Genomic DNA, 17,613 nt, shown 5'->3' with positions numbered 1-17,613 from the left:
TAGAGTAAACCAATAAAAGAACGAATTTCTAAAGCATCTGTTTCCTTTGCGTTCCAGTCCCCATTATGGTTTTCTTGGGGTGTCTGATATGTTTGTTTATCACATTCAACAATAATGGTTATCATGGTGTCGTTAAAAAATATTTCCAAAGATCTAGTTCACGTTTTAAATTCTTGTTAACTTCTTCAGCACCTGGCAAATGCGTAATTAAGTTTTCTGAACGTGTTCTAACATTTTTTGGAATATATTCCACCCATTTAGTAGTTTTGTCTTTACCAAGAAAGAAAGGCCCAGCAGAAACCATCACTTCATCACCTTCCGTAACAGAAATTTCTTGTTCTGTGTCACTATTTTCATCCATTTGTTCTGTTATTTTCTTCTTCGTCATTGTCTTACTTAATATTTTCAATCTCGTCGTCGTCTCGTCGGGAGGTACATGGGTGGGCTATTACAAAAGAGTGGGTAGTTTTTGAAAAATTGAGAAGTTTAGACCGGTGCGGAGTTATGTATGCGCGCCAGCCGTGGAAGTTTAAAAAAGTGGCTGTATCTTCTAAATTATACTGTATCTACTATACAAATACTACAAAACAATAAAGTTATAAAATAGGCTTTCATTTCATTGACGTTCCGTTTTTGATCTATTGTTATATTTTTGAGTTGTGGGGAAAAGGTCTGGTGACTCCCTTTGAACATCTAGAATAATTATTGAGAAAGAAATATTTTCGCTCCTTCATTTAAATAATTTTCATAAAAAAAATCTTTTAAACATTTGGAGAAATATTAAAAGTTGTTTACAGTAAATTGGTAAATTTACTAATGTTTGTATTTTGAGAACGATTTCCGAAGTGGAAATTGAAACGTCAATAAACGTAATTTAACCTTTAATTGTGGCTTATTCCCATTTAAATAGTAATTACTTACCTTCGTTCTTCTATCCATCAGTTGGCGCTACAGCCCTTCGTGACCCTGGCCTGCTTTAAAACATTCTTCCATCCTTCCCTATTCTCCATCCCCTAATCCAATCTCCCTTAAATCGTCCTGTACATCGTCCAGATACCTGAGTTTAGCTCGCCCCTTCTTCACTATAAAAAATATGCATCGTTACATTTTATCTACATTTTACTTTTGTACACGAACCAATTGTCATAATATATTTTTTTTTAATTTACGTTTTTATTCCCTTTTAAACCGTTTAAATAGGTTTCGTTTGATGTTGAAATTCGTTGACATTCAATTGATTTTGGATTTTTCTAAACGTAAGAAAATTAAACGGAGCAATGTCTCAAAAAGTGTTACCGGAATTCTGCTCCATCTATTACAACCATTAAACCATGGTTTGCTGAATTCAAACCAGGTGCTGAGAATTCCGGAAAGCCAAATGATGCAATTATTCCCGTTATTAAAACATTGAAAAAATTGATGGATGTGACAGTTACTTGATGGAAATTCATTATAAAATCTTATCACTACAGCTGTTTTGGCAGAGTGCATTTCTCAAGTGGCACCAACTTAATAAAGTCAACTTGAGAAAGGCACTCTACCGAAACAGCTGTAGTGATAAGATTTTATAATAAATTTTATGGAAGTTTTGAAAAAAAAAGTTTTCAGTGTTTTATTGTTACATTGATAAAATGCTGAAAATTACTATGGAAAACCGCAAAGTAAATTTGGTAATTTAGGTATGAGAAAGCTGCTTTTCAACTAGAGGCCGCGTTTTCTCACACCAGAGCGGAAACAACAACGAAACAATGAATTCTGGCTCTGTTTGGACATGTTTGAGTTCTTGATTAAAAATTATTGCCACAATAAAACAATCCCAGAAGTGACGGATGAATTTAATATGTCCTAAAACTCAAATCATTATGGGGAAACAGGAAGTATCTTCAATAAATAAATTATTTATTAAATTATTCTTTATTTTATTTATTTATTTATTAAATTTCTGATGGGCAAAGGAGAATATTAATAACTTTGCAAAAAAGATCTGTAGCTGACGCTTGAAGTTTTTTGTATTTACTGAATATATGAAAAACGGCACTATATAATGCATTAAATAGCGTGACAATTTTTACTTGTCTTAAGTTCTTAATCTGAACTCTGACTCTTTTGTACCAAAACGCATACATACACATCTATGCACACTAAATTTATAATCAATTTGGGCGAGATTGGCGCGTATAAGGGCGAAGAAATACGGTAAGGACCATGTTATACGACCGCTAATGCCATGGAATAAATTAAACAAACGACATTGCCGTCGACGAGTTCGCGTTGCACAGAGCGCGTATCAAGTTCACGAACGAAGAACTGTGTAACTAGAGTCACGTATAACTTAATCAGTATGCGCCCTGTTTTCCGCAGCATCATTGTGACGGCATTAGCGCTTATGTAACAGCTCCCTAAGTCAAGTTACAGCTAAATGGAATCATGAAACTTGATTAAATGTGTCCAGAGAATGCTGTTGCAAGTTGATACATGAATATGGATTAAAATTCAGTTAAAATTTTTTATTTTCTCTTAGAGGCAAAGGAAAAGTCACTGTTGACAGCAAAACAAAAGCAAGCTGGGCTTATGTGAACAAAAACTAAACTTTCTTTTCCGGTAGACGATTGGTGCCTAGTAATGTTTAGTGACGAATCAAAATTCGACGTATGTGTTGGTGATCAAGGCAAACGAGTTATTCCACTAAGCATGAATGAGGCTTTTCACAAGGACTGTTTAAAACGGACAGTAAAATTTCCTAAAGGAGTGGTTATTTAGCGTTGTATGGTACTTTCAGGGTTGGGATGTTTTGAATTTTGTGGGTACCGTAAATGCCGCGAAATATCAACAAATACTTCAAAACAGCCTACTACCAAGCATTATAAAATTAAATGTTGGTGAGAATTATATTTTTCAGCGGGACGGAGCAGGCTGTCATACGGCCAGAACCAGAAAAAACTGGTTTGGAAACCACAATATAAAAATGTTCTTTCTTGGCTTACTAACGATCCTGATCTATATTTCATTGAAACTGAATGGCATAAAATGAAACAGATAATAAAGAACAACCCACAATTGACATTAAACGAAGCCAAAATAGACCAGATTGGGAATGAATTTACCCCTGAACAGTGATCCTTAGTCGAGTCAATGCCCAACCGAATTAAAACGGTCATATTAGTCTAAGGGCGAGGATACTCCGTTTTTATAATAAATATTCGTTCTATGTCCTAATATTTAGTTGCCTACAAAATAAATATTTTTTTTATTATTTAGCCTCTGTTACATTAATTATATTTTGGTTTGTGTTGCTATTGAACCTATATTATTAGTAATTAACTAATTACATATAGTCCAGTCGTCAGAGATTTAACCCCTAAAAATCATAAGAACAAGCTGAATTTTGCCGAGAATATCAATTTTGGCATCCCAAAAACGAAGCAAGAGTTTACAACTTTTACCGCCGGGCTTCCCCCTAAAAACCCCTAGTAGGGGTAGTAGGGGAGTAAAAACGCAAAAAAATCGATTAACCGAGAATCTATACGCCGTAGAAAAAAATGTTTTAAATAAGAAATGTAGCTGAGATAATTTTGAACAAAAATATTTATTAGCACTTTTGAATGTCAGTTCAGCGCCCGAAATCAATGTTAAATAAAATTTATATCTACTCGATGGTAAAAAATCGATATCTTTTGATCAGAGCGTAATATCGACAAAAATCCAGATGCGTTTTAAAAGTCAAGAATGCAGTTTTCGTATGAACTTTTTGTGTTTTGTCGCAAATAAAGTCAGTTTCTATGAAGCTGTTCAATAAATAAACTTTGCGCGATTTTGGCCATTTTTTACGATTCTCGTGAGATAAATCAAATTTATTACTTTTATTGACCGGTCCTAGTGAAATTTCGATTGTTGGAGACTAGCCTTCAAAACCTGTTACATAAAAATTTTATTTGTATTTTTGGCAACAAATATGAGGCATTTGAAATATGACTAAAAACGCAGAATTTAAACTTTTAGAGAAGTCGGTTTTAGGTGTACTTTATAGCAGAAGTTTGGTTCTTTTGAAAAACGTACTAGTGTAAATGAAAAAAAGTTTTAAACGTTTTAGATCATTTTAATGTGAAAGTTTAAATTCAGCGTTCTTAAGCATATCTCAGATGCCTCACATTTGTTGCCAAAACTCAAAACTAAATTTCATGCTATAGGTTTTGAAGATTAGGTTCTAGTTATGGAAACTTTATAGTGGCCAGTCAATGAAAGGGATACATTGTATTGATCTCATGAGAATTATAAACAATGGCAAAACTTAGCTACATTTCTTATTTTAAACATTTTTTTCTATGGCTTACAGATTCTTGGTAAATCGATTTTTTCCCTTTTCCCCCCTCTACGTAGGGACTTTTAGCGGAAAGCCCGGGGGTAAAAGTGGTAAACTTTCTTGCATCTTCTTTAGCTACCTAAAATTGATATTTTCGACAAAATTTAGCGTGTTCGTATGATTTTTTAGAGGTTCAGTGGCATTTTTGTCTCGGGATAAACTATCAATTATCTGAACTTTTAGTTTTTCCAATATATAGGGCTCGTAATGACCGAAAATTGTGTAGAGATTGAGTGTGGATGAAAGTAAAAATACTAATATCACTATTAAAAAATAGTGGTTGGTGGTAGAAGGGTTAAAATTTAGGGATATAAGTATAGGTATTTAAGTATAAGTTGTCCAAAAAATAAACAAAACTGAGGAGGGCCACCTTTATTACATAGGGACATAAAGAATAGCCTACGACCTATTTTCAGACCTACTAAATATTCATAAAATTCGGTCGAACCTTTTCGAATGAGTTCGATAACAAAGATTTATATATATATATATATATATATATATATATATATATATATATATATATATATATATATATATATATATATACCTGTACAAAAGTTGACATCTTGTAGCAAAAGCTTGCTATTGCCTCGATGTATTAAAAGCCAATGTTTGGCGTAGGAGAACAATTCGTTAACCTCTCGTGTTTGAATTGATTTTCAACAGTGTTATGACGTCAATTCCGGCTCCTATGCCATCGTCAGACACTCGAGCTGAATACAAAATCAAACACGGCAGGGCAGATTCGTTTCTCCCTTAAGTGGTTAGCGTACAAAGATGCCATCTACTTTGATGGTCATGAACGAAAACGACCAAAGACCGATAAAATTACAATAGTAAATAAGTGGGACACACTTCAGAGGGGATTCTGCATGAAAACATAATAAAAAAAAATAATCAGAGCGCATGTTTTGACATACGGGTAATGGTCTGATTTTTTATAAAGAAAAAAAAATGTTACGCCACTAAGATATTTCAAATAAAAAATCAGTTTTGAATTTCTCCTTTAATTGTCGACAAAAAATGTTTTTTTGCCAAATTTTCATATGAGGCGCCGTCAAAAAAAAAATAATAAAAATCTTAACGCGTATCTTTCATTTCTTTAATACATTATCAAGAACTATCTAATATAACATTAAACCAGAACAATAACAGAAACTAACACTAATAAAGGATTTAAAATAGGCGCAAAGCTACCAAAATTGTTCAAAATGACCTCCCTTAGACGTGACACAAGATTAAACTCTTCGCCTAATTGATTTTCGTATTTGCGCAAATATTCCTCGTGCATTTCTTATTGTCTCAGAGCTATAATTCGATTCCTCGGGTCAACCTCGGTCATTCAATCTCGGTAAATTAGTGACATGAGGTTAAATTTTGGTTAAATCAAAATGATTTCAAATGTGTCTCGATTTAAATTAAATTTCTGGAGGCAGAAATTCGACATTTAAAAAAGAAAAAAGTGAAGTTTTCTCCTTTAAAAGTTCTTGCATGGTTAAGTTGACCAGTTAAAACAAGGAACAACGTTTATTAATTAAAAAAAAAATGACGATCAAATTCACTTCGCTCCCGGCTATTGGGAATAATGCTTCTTCGATTTAAGCATTGTAAAAACAAAATTTCGGTCGACAACGAAATAGAACCGAGTAGAAAATCTTATGATGCCGTTTATAGAGCAAGAACTTGCTGCTAATGTAGATCTTGATTTAGTTGTAGATTAGGTAATTCAAGAAAATGGTCCCATTCAACAGTTTTACATCAAGTAAGTACAGCAGCGTCTCTTTTGGCAAGAAAGAGTGACAGTGAAGAGTTGAAATGTGCTAGAGAGGGAAAAATCAACAACCGCAAGAGATCTTGTCGTCAGTATGCGCGGACGGTATGCTCGGTCCATGTTAATATATACGTATATGGTTTTTCAGCAATTAAATCATATTTATATTATACTTATTTAATTTATTATTTTCGCATTATTCAACATTTGTAAAAACATCGATGTTTCTATAACATCAATGTTTTCTTTTCGATATATCGTTACTATCGATGTTTTTTACCGATCTCGCATCTCTACCTTGCGCTACTCCTGCTTTACTTAGGTATGTCTGAATATCGAATCTTGTCATCGATAAAAAGCTTTTATAGTGTATAAAGTAGTCCCTTGTGCCAGATTTTATCGAAAATTCACCGGGGCTTTGTTTATAGACAATAAGCAATTTAAAAAGAACCATTTGAAAGATTAAGAATTCATGTTTAGACAAAAAAATTTAAAAACGACTCCTTGAAAAATTAGTCGTCTATGATGCGCCAAAGATAAAAAGTTTTATGCCCCATTGATAAAGGTTTTTAAACGAAGCGGTTTTACTATTTCAAAAACTGAATTCATAACCTCAAATTTATAAAAAACCGCAATATCTCCGGTTGCGGTTGTTTTTAATTTGGGGTACCTCGTGGCATAGATCATAAATTTTTTTTTTTTTGAAAATCTATTTTATACGTGTTAATTTTTCTTGAATTAAGCTTATTATTATTACAATTAATTTTTCTTAAAAACATTACAAATATAATTACTATGTAAAGGGGAATAAACCACAAGTAAAGGTTAAAGTACGTTTATTCATGATACTATGATTAAGAAGATAAGATATTGCGCATAAGTCGTGACGTAATTGGAGAGCTGCACGTTCGTAATGTCAGTTTTTTGTATGTGTCAATAAATAATCTTTAATAAATAGTTTGGAGATATCCTTTTGTGTACGATTATTGTAATTATTAAACCTTTTTTTAATATTATTATTTTGTTAATCGAATAATTTCATCACAGAATGCATAAAAATTCCATTTACCTTTAACAAGAATTCAAATTCTGCTCTCCAATAACGGCATGCGCGAACACGACCGATTTTGTGCTACGGGAAGATCCTATCTTGTTATTCATAGTATTATGCGTTTATTGACGTTTCAATTTCCACTTTCCACCCGAAATCGTTCGGAAATTTTGAGAACGATTTTCGAAGTGGAAATTGAAACGTCAATAAACGTACTTTAACCTTTAATTGTGGCTTATTCCCATTTAAATAGTAATGGCTTTAACAAGCCCCAAGAAAATAGCTTCAGAACAATATTACAAATATATTTGACACAAATTAATTGTTATAAACTTTGTATAATTATAAATAAAAATTATGGAATTAACATTTAAAATCAATTTGTTTAAAATAAATTTAAGCATAATTCAAGAAAAATTAAGACAGATTTTATTTTCAAATAAAAAATTAGCTATTATGTAAAATTTATTTACTCATTTATATAATACATAAATATTTAAAGTACCTATCATTTCATAACCTTTTCTACTAATAAGAGAAAAGTAAAATTTTGTATAATAAATATTTATTTTAAATCTTTTAAACAAATTACTCGGTTCAATAAACAATTCACAAATTATCTAATTAAATTTTTATAATCTATAATTATAATTATTTTATAAATAAATAAATAGTGTCGCGAAAAACCCTTTTTATTTGCTCCTGGATACTATAATCCTGGAAAGTGCAGTATATTCACCAACTTTTTTAACCTGATAGTTTCTGAGGGACCAAATAATTTATAATTTTACATTAACTAACTGCTTTCGCTTTTCTAACTGTACGATTAGGAGGAAATGGGACATTGTTTGAATGTTTCGAATTTTTATATTTTAACTACTTTAGGATATAACTATGAATACTACAAAGAGGAAAATGGAATATTACGAAGTCTGCTCCTAGGAATATCCGCACCTGAAACAGATTCAGACTGGAATTTTTGCAATACATAACATTCGTCCAATAGCGTATTGAGAACGTACTTAGCATTTTGGTGCCTAAAATAGAAATAGTAACCAGTAGTACCTTTAATTCGAAATTAGTGGTTAGGATTGTACGAGAAGCAACTGTTTATTTTATAGAATATTCAAGGTTTTTATTTCATTCATTTGAAAACTTTATTGTTTTTGTTATATTTTTATTTTATGTAATTGTTTAATAAAATATTTTTTATAATTTGATTTAGAATTCTAGTGAGACGGTTCAGTTTGTTTATAACATTAATTTACAAGAGATTGAGCCTTGCTCGCCAACGGCAAAGATGTTGATTACTTTTACTTTATCATATAATATCAACATTGATAATACTTCGTAACTTCTGGCATCTCTTTAATGTAATGCTACTTTGATTTGATCAAATCTCCGAATATCAGTCAAAATCGAAAGTAGTAAGTTCGAATTATACATTTCATACAGTCTCGAGGTTGAGAAATCTAAGAGACTGGTTTCCTCACAACTCTATCCAACTGTTCCTAGTAGTAGCCTCAAAAAAATTTCAATGATGCTAATCAATCTTCGTAGCGGATATGAAGGAAGAAGATGCATTCAAAAATATTTTTCGACACTGACCGACAGCCTAAAAAATTCACTATCAGATAAGTGTCGGATATCATGGGTCTATTGAATAAAAATAAGTATTTGCTTTTACTTCCTCGTATTTAAGTATATACTTAATATTAATTGAATAAAAGAACAGTAATTACTTTATGTAAAAGAGTTTACTTAGAGCAATAAGTAATCTCTTTTATTTTCAAGTAGTTACTGAATGTATAAGGTTACACAAAATTTTTTCCAGTTATTACTTCTTTTTAGTTGAATAAAAAGAAGGATATTCTACAATTAGTAAGTAATACCTTAATATTTTTTCAGGAATCTCAAATGAATACTTACGCCAGTAGTTTATGCATACTTACACTAGTAGAGTGGTAGTTCTAAACATTTTTCGATTATTATAATTATAACTGACTTTATATATGTTCGTAAACATAAACACCACATGAAAAGAAAAAACGTAAGTACCAGCAAGTCTAAGGTTCTATTGCGTTTTGAAAGCGAAAGTATAGACTTTCTATCAGATTATTTTTTGCCACAGCTAGATGAAACCATCTCTTGAGATGAAACTAGCTCTCGACAAAGGATGGAGATTTTTCTGCGATACGTTAGTGATACTGGATTTCAACCAGGTATTGCTGAAGATTTCGGCGTTCACCATATGACTGTATGTAAAACCATAAATAATGTTGCTGACAGAATTTTTGAGAAATCACATCAGTGGATAAAGTTTCTGTCTGACCTGGAAGGTATGGAAGAAGCAAGGACAAAGTGGGCAAATCGAGCAAATCGAACCTACCGTTATTGGCGCGCTGGATTGTACCCATGTTCAAATTAAAAAACCTTCAGAAGTTGGTGACGAATTTATTAATAGAAAAGGTTTTCCTAGCATAAATGTACAAATAACGTGTGATGCAAATGAAGTGATTACAAGTGTGGACACTCAGTGGCCTGGAAGTGTTCACGATTCGAGGATTTGGAAACAAAGTTAGATTTATCAAGTTATACATAGCTTTAGAGGCAATTTTTGCCTCCTTGGAGATAGTGGATATGGAATTTCTCCATGGTTATTATGCCCATTCAAAAACCCCCAAAACAGAAGCGAGGAATTATTTAATATCACTCATTCCAGAGAAAGGGTGATAATTGAAAGAGTATTTGGGTAGCTAAAGCAGATTTCCTATATTAGGGTCTAAAGTAAGAGTATCTTTATAACCGTATGATTTTTCAATATTTTTACAAATATAAGCCTTTGACAGCCACTCTCGACAGGTAATTCTTCCTCACTTGACGACACGACTATTTATAGCGCTAAAATTTAACTGACGTTGATGTACCTACTACACAGAAATCGCAACGACGCACGCGACGTTTAAAAACTTGTTAAAACTTGTCTTGTAGCTATAAAAACATCACAAGACAATATTAAAAGTAAATACTTACAAGCATAAGTTAATACTTACAAGTATATACTTAAATTTCAGAATATTTTTCCAGTATTACCTTATAAGAAAACACTTTTATTCAAATAAAAATAAGTAATATCTTATCCTTATAAGTATTAGCTTGTGCTTAAAAATTACTACTTTTAAGGTAACACTTATTTTTATTTAGCAGACCCCATATTGTTCACACCACTTTGTTCCTAATATTTTTGGCCTTGATGGATGACTTTTTCTATTCTCATTTGGCAGTTCCAGTCGTCAGTGACGAAGAAGTCACTGAACCTCTAAAAATCATAAGAACATGTTAAATTTGATACCAAAACAGATGCAAAAAAGGTTACCCCCCTAACCCTGGCTCCCCACTAAAACCCCCCAAGCAGGGGGAAAATAGGAAACATCGATTTACGAAGAATTTGTACGCCGTAAAAAATTATTCGATCAAGAAATGTAGCTGAGATAATTTTGAATAAAAATTTTTTATTAGCACTTTTTCTTTAGAATGAACCATTCTCTTAGAAACAACGCTTGAAGCGACCGGCAATGTTAAATGAGTTACGCGTGCGAAATCAATTTTTTAAATATAATTGTATCAACTCAACGGTAAAAATTCGATATCTTTTGATCAGAGTGTCCTTTTGACAAAAATCCTTTTAAAGGTGAAGAGTGTAGCTTTCGTATGCAATTTTTGCATTATGCCGCAAATGAAGTCTTATGCCACTTATTCTTCTTTGGATATAATTATTAGAAAGGGTTCATCATAATCATTAGCCGTTTTGAGTCCACTGCTGAACATATGTCTCCCGTAAATAATTCCATTGCATCCGATCTTGAGCACCCTGAATCTAGTTGTGTTGGATGAGCTTGATGTCGTCTGACCACCCTGTTGGAGGACGTCGTCGATTACGATAAGCATTGTGTCTAGGTCGCCATTATAAAATTTTCTTGGTCCATCTTTTATCTCTGACTCTGCCAATATGCTCTGCCCAGTTCCATTTCCGCGTTATAATTCTTTTAATTGCGTCCGTAACACCAGTTTTTCTCCCAACTATTTGATTTGAAACTCTTTCTCTAAGCGATATATTCAACATTGACCTTGCTATTGCCCTCTGTGCTACTTGTATCTTATTGATTACTTTTCGGGTAAGGTCACTGTTTCTTCTCCATACGTTAGAACTGCAAGTACACATTGATCAAAGACCTTTCTTTTCAAGCAAATGGAAATATCTGATCTAAAGACCTCCCCCAGTTTTTCGTAAGCTGCCCATATTAGTTTTATTCTCCTGTTTAATTCTGTTGTTTGATTGTCTCTTCCTAATTTAATATCGTGGCCCAAATACTTATAGGTATAAACTTGTTTAATTTGCGTGTCATTAATTGAAATGTTTTTGGCTAGTACACGATTGGTCATGTATTGTGTTCTGGAAAATTTAATTTTAAGGCCAACTCGTGCGTAAGAGCTCTGAAGGTCTTGAAGAAGTTGTCAGACGTCATCTACCCGGTCTGCAATAAGGACTATGTAAACATAAAACATAAAAACTGGTGTAAACATAAAAACTCCTTATTTATGTTTACACCAATATTTTCCTAATTATTGTTTCTCATGGACTCTGTAGTAAAGCAGTGAATAGTTTTGGAGAGATGGTGTCTCCTTGACTAATACCCTTATTGAAGAGAAATCTGTTGCGCTATTATATATGTTTCGAAGAAAAGTTGTGTACCCGTGATCAATACTGCTTTCCGTCAGAGCTTTCAACATGGAGCTATGCTGGACCAAGTCAAATGCTTTCTCAAAATCTGCAAATTTTAATATCAATTAACTTGAATTATATAACTTTCTCTATCAAGAAATTTATTACTTTTAGGTAGTCATTCGCTCCGAAGCCACTCCTAAATCCGGCTTGCTCTAGTGGTTGGTGAAAATCTAGTTTGCGTCCCAGTCTGTTAGTAATTATTCTCATAAAGAGCTTATATAAATGAGATCATTATCATCATGCCACAATTTAATTTTTCTGGTGTAATTATTTCAAAGATGCAGGCAATATAAAGAGTTTCTAAAGCTTTTATGACGCATTCGCGTCCTAGTTTTATTATTTCACCTACAATGCCATCTTCTCCAGAAAGGAGTATGGTTTTTATTTTTGTAGCCTCTTTATCACCTACTATTATTTCCACCATCCCAACACCAGCTGGTAGAATTAAATCTTTAGCAATTGTATGTGGCTTACTGGTTTTTGTAATGTGATATGCCACTCTATACCTTGCTAGTAATGCTTTTTCATTTGTAATGATGACTAATGAAAAAATTGCTTGTGAGTTTGATGAGACTTCAGCTTTCATTTAAAGATTGTTCAGGATTCTCCTTTTTTGTCTGGATGTTTGCTAGTTAAACGCGGAAGTAGTTTCGACAGCTTCGTATTTTCTCCACAAATAACGCACTGTGGTGTATCTAACCTGTATAACTTGTAAAGTCATATTTATGCTCAGAACTATACGATCTGTTTTTCCTTTTATTATTTTCATTTCCAGACGTAGACGGTTCTAATGATCTGTTTAGAAATTCATCCATGTCTAATAAAATATTAATGATAAAAAACAAACGTAATGCAAATAGCTTATGCACCACTCTACTGCAGGACAACGCAACATCTGTTGTTTAACCAAATTTTACCGCTCATATAAAGTCGAAATTACAATTCCAGAAAAATCTAGGCACTAATTTAGCGTCTTCTTTTGGTTAAGAATGAAAAAAAAACGTAAGAAAAAAGAAATTGTTTAACTGGCTAGATGGCGCAAATAAAAATATTTTTCCCTAATAAACAACTGTATTTTAGAAGGTATATTAGATCTTCACCTTGATTTGGCAGAGTTATTAAATACGAATGTACTGTGTATGTTAAGACAAGAGGGTCGCCAACTAATTTTGTTGTCAAAAGGGGTCCCCGATGTAAGAAAGTTCCGAAGACACTGATCTAGACGTTCAAGTTTTGACAAGATGAACAACACAAAAATCAAGAACATGTTAGTAATATCTGGAATAATCACATAATGCGATGTATCTACTATACACTATAATTCGAGCAGAAACTTAGTTGAGAACTGATAAACAATTTCCATTACGCAGATTTAATAGCTGTAGTAAAAAGCGTGGAAGCATTGAAGATTCATATTAACATGAGAAAACTAACTTTCAGTTCTAGCAGAAATAACCGTTAGTTTCATTAATTCACAATACTTTCGGTTTTCAGATCAAAAAATATCTAAAAATAAAACACTGACAACTTTTATTTTCAACACTTCCACGAAATTTATTTTAAATTATTATCACTACAGCTGTTTCGGCAGTTTGCCTTTTTCAACTGTTGTATTTTTGGTGTGCGTTTATACTTTATAGTCTTTAACTGAATAAGTTGAGGAGGGGAGAACTGTTGGTCTCAAGTTAGTCATTCAGAATTGTCTGTATTTTTTAATTTGTTAATTTCCATAGATTCTAAGATAGCTTAAGGCCTTTATGTTGAATGTGAGGAATTTGAAATTCGTAATTAAAAGAATGTTTATGTTCTAGAAGGTGAAGTGCGTACGTAGAATCTGTTTTTCTATTATTGAAAGCTCTTTTATATTCTGCTATACGTTTGATAAAAGTTTTACCAGTTTGACCGATGTAAGTTTTTGGGCAACCGCCACATTTGAGTTTGTATACACCAATGTGTAACTGCTTTATCTTTTGGCTCTTGTTGTTTTTAATATATTTGCCTAAGTTGTTGTTTGTTCTAAAAGCTGGTGTTTTTTCTTTCTTTTTTATGTGTTTTGCTTTTTTTTATTTGATATCTTGCCTGTATATATAATCGAGCAGAAGGCACTGGGTTTTTTTTGGTAGTGGACAAGTTGTTGTTTGTTCTAAAAGCTGGTGTTTTTTCTTTCTTTTTTATGTGTTTTGCTATTTTTATTGATATCTTGCCTGTATATATAATCGAGCAGAAGGCACTGGGTTTTTTTTGGTAGTGGACATACTAATTTCAGGGCTTTCTTATGTAGTTTTTGATTTTAAATTTTATTTATTGTGTGTTCGTGGTACCCATTGTTTATTGCTATTTACTTAATGATCTAAGTGCTTAAAAAGCACTTAACACTGGTGTATACAAACTTAAATGTGGCAACTGCCTAAAAATTTACATCGCTCAAACTAGTAGAACTTTTATCAAACGCATAGCAGAACATAAAAGGGCTTTGAATAATAGAAAAACAGATTCAACGTACGCATTCCACCTTGTAGACCATAATCATTATTTTAATGACCAATTTAAAATTCTTCACGTTCAAAATAAAAGTTTAATTAATTAAAAAGTACAGACATAATTCTGAAAGACCAACTTGAGACCAATAGTTCTCACCTCAACCAAAAATAATTCACTTGAGAAAGACACTCTACCGAAACAGCTGTAGTGATAATAATTTAAAATAACTTTTGTGAAAGTGTTAAAAATAAAAGTTTTCAGTGTTTTATTGTTAGATAAAATGAATTTCTAACAAGTAACAGTCGAATCCATCACTTCTATAAGTATTGAAATTGAACTAGAAATAACAAAAAGAGCCAGGATAGAGCAAGCACGATCCATGTTTCTATAATTTTTCTTTAATCAGAGCTTTAATTTCGAAGGTTCAATCGAAAAGAAAGAATAATTTATATTAGTGTAAGGTTGGAGATATGGATAAACGTAGATCTCTGACTGGCTATTAAAAATATTTTGTAATATGTTACTACAGTACAGAATACAGTTAACTGGTTAGTTTTCACTGAAAATTTAAATTTAAATTTATATATATATATATATATATATATATATATATATATATAAGGTCACCGTTAAGGTTCCATTACCGAGGACCCATTACCGAGGTAAGTTCAAAGAACAGAAATCGGTTCTGGTATAGAGTAGTTTTCCTTTTGCGACTTTGTCCAGCTTTCTGTGTCAAGCTTCTAGTCTCCATAAAACATGTCCACAATATTAGGGGCTAAATTCTTAGCGACAACAAAACGAAAAGATTTACAAATTGCAATTCGAACAATCACATGTGCTTTTTAACGCGCAGTTAAAACTTTATGGTACATCATTTAGCTGAACCAAACAAGATCTTGACGTTTACATTCATTTGTTTGCTTTTGGTTGTTCACTTTGCTTTGTGTTAACTGGTCCCCATTAATGATAACTTAAGTTACGTTAACATCTTGAAAATGGCTGCCATTACTCATTGAGAAAAAAAAAATTTGTGGAGCACTGGATGTATTACTGATTATAAACAGTATTTCTCTTTTCGTAAGCAATTGAACATATCACACAATTACGTTTTATCCCGTTAAACCACCTAAATTAATTTGTGTTTAATTTTTTTAATTTCAAAAGGAAATATCGAAGGAAAAGTAATAAATGGAAATCGATGAAGTTTAAAACATAAAGTCTTAAACATCGAAACCAAATTTAACAACAGGATCCAATAAATCTGCATACATAGAAAGTTCAATTATCGCTGTTTAATAATATAGGTGTGTATACAAATCCGCAGATTTTTCCATTTTACTTAACACTTTGAAGCTTATATATCCTCAAAAGATTAATAGAACAGTGTGATCTGGGCTGGCATTATGTTCACTTAAATGCAATATTATTAATAATATTTCAACGTTATTTTAGAGGAAAGACAAAAACATGTGTGTGTTACGTGCAATCGACGTTACAAAAGGCTAACACATCTTAGAGCTCACCTTCGTTATGAGTGTGGAATAGAACCTCAATTCGCATGTTTGCTTTGCTCAACAGTATGTCATCAAAAGTCCAATATTAGAACGCATCTATATAGAAAACATGATATTGTTGCAAATCACGACCAGTATGTGAAATATCTTGGATCCACATAAATGCATACTGTAGCTGTTATATGTTTTGGTTTTTAATAAATTTTTTATATCCTTTGGTTTTACATGATTTTTATTACTTAAATTATTCATCTGCGGTAAAATTTTATGATATATACCAAAGTCGGCATGTATTTTGACATATGCCATTTTGAAATTATTTATGCTAGCGCTATTCGCTCCGTGCGTAACCATGGTAGGGGTACCTTGAAACCTTGCCAGCGTGCGTATCGGCGAAATATGACAAAATTGGACCTATCTTTTTACGCATAAATTTTATCAAAAATGGGTGCAAATATAGGTTGCGTATTTAATTGTGCTAATAATAGCAAAAATAGTGAGTGTAGTTTTTATAGGTTTCCAAAGATTACATATAAATTAGAGAAAACAAAAAGACGGATTCATGCCATTAATATGAAAAAGTAAATATCACAATTTCATTTTTATGCAATTGAAATAGGAAAAATTCAAATAATTTACCTTAAATGATATTTTATAAGGCTTCAAGCTAACTGCAGCCTGCCTGATGACTAGCTTTTATATCATAACTTTTACTATTATTGTTTTTAATTACATGCCCTTCCACATGAAAAACTTAATTTGCCAATACTAGATCTATCCCTTTCCTTTCCGTTTGGGGTTGAAAAGATAAATTATGATAAATTTTTAGAAACCCAGTTTTTAATACTGCATTTATTTTGTACATAAACTGAAAAAATTTAATCAAAAAACTAATTATTAATAATTGTCAACATATGTATTTAACACATGTTTAACCTCAAATTGGGAGGTCCAAAACTGTCATATGAAGGCGGTTGATGTCGCGTCAATCGAGCACGGAGCGAATATGATGTAGCCGAATATCTTTTTTTTATGTTTGAGATTATGTTTGTACATACCTGGTGCTAAGTATATTTGTTTGTATTAAAGTTCAATGTGTATAAAATATAAAACATTTTTTTACTTGTGTGTATGAGCAATTTATATAGGCGGTATTGTAGACTAGGGCGAAGCTTCATCCTATATATTTGCGTATTTTGAAATTTTAATTAATATTTTTAAAATTTCATAACGTAATGTTATTATTTATTTATTATTTTAATTACACGTGTAATTTTAATAAACACGTGGTGAATCTTTAGATGATTTAAATAAACAGATGATTCAAATAAACAAAAAAAAAATTAGTTAAGAATTATATAGAATTACGTTAGTTATAAATTTTAATAAAATTGACAAAGTTTACATGTTGTATAAGGACTCGCCTCTTTGCATAAATGGACTCTTCCAACTGTTTACAGCGCCTAATCAAGGAGCCTCTGTAGTAGAAGTACAGCCACGAAACATGCTATTTTGTGACGCTACTTCCGTGAGGCCGTGTCGTGGCGCTACTTTTGTGACGCTCGCCCCAGCATTTTACTATAGAGAAAAAATCATACAACGCCAGTATATAGAAGCTTGCTTCAAAATAAAATTAAACACAAC

At 32.1% G+C, this 17,613-nt stretch overlaps 1 protein-coding gene across 46 annotated transcripts in view; it reads left to right on the top strand.

Moving 5' to 3' along the window:
• The window catches only part of lola (longitudinals lacking), a 604,955-nt gene that overhangs the window by 33,112 nt on the left and 554,230 nt on the right, over positions 1-17,613 (top strand). Inside the window, exon 5 of one of the 46 annotated variants that reach the window (XM_072526363.1) lies at positions 15,908-16,146. The exons of 44 other annotated variants lie outside the window; for them this stretch is intronic. In XM_072526363.1, coding sequence (XP_072382464.1) covers positions 15,908-16,131 — 224 coding nt within the window. In that variant the 3' untranslated portion in view covers positions 16,132-16,146. Of the gene's footprint in view, positions 1-8,070; positions 8,401-15,907; positions 16,147-17,613 lie in introns of those variants that run through there. One more of the 46 variants, XM_072526382.1, reaches the window with a different exon arrangement.

This window comes from Diabrotica undecimpunctata, chromosome 3 (assembly GCF_040954645.1).
Source record: "Diabrotica undecimpunctata isolate CICGRU chromosome 3, icDiaUnde3, whole genome shotgun sequence".
Taxonomy (NCBI): Eukaryota; Metazoa; Arthropoda; class Insecta; order Coleoptera; family Chrysomelidae; genus Diabrotica; species Diabrotica undecimpunctata.
Note: the sequence above shows the minus strand (reverse complement) of the source record. Positions and strands in the feature narration are given on the sequence as shown.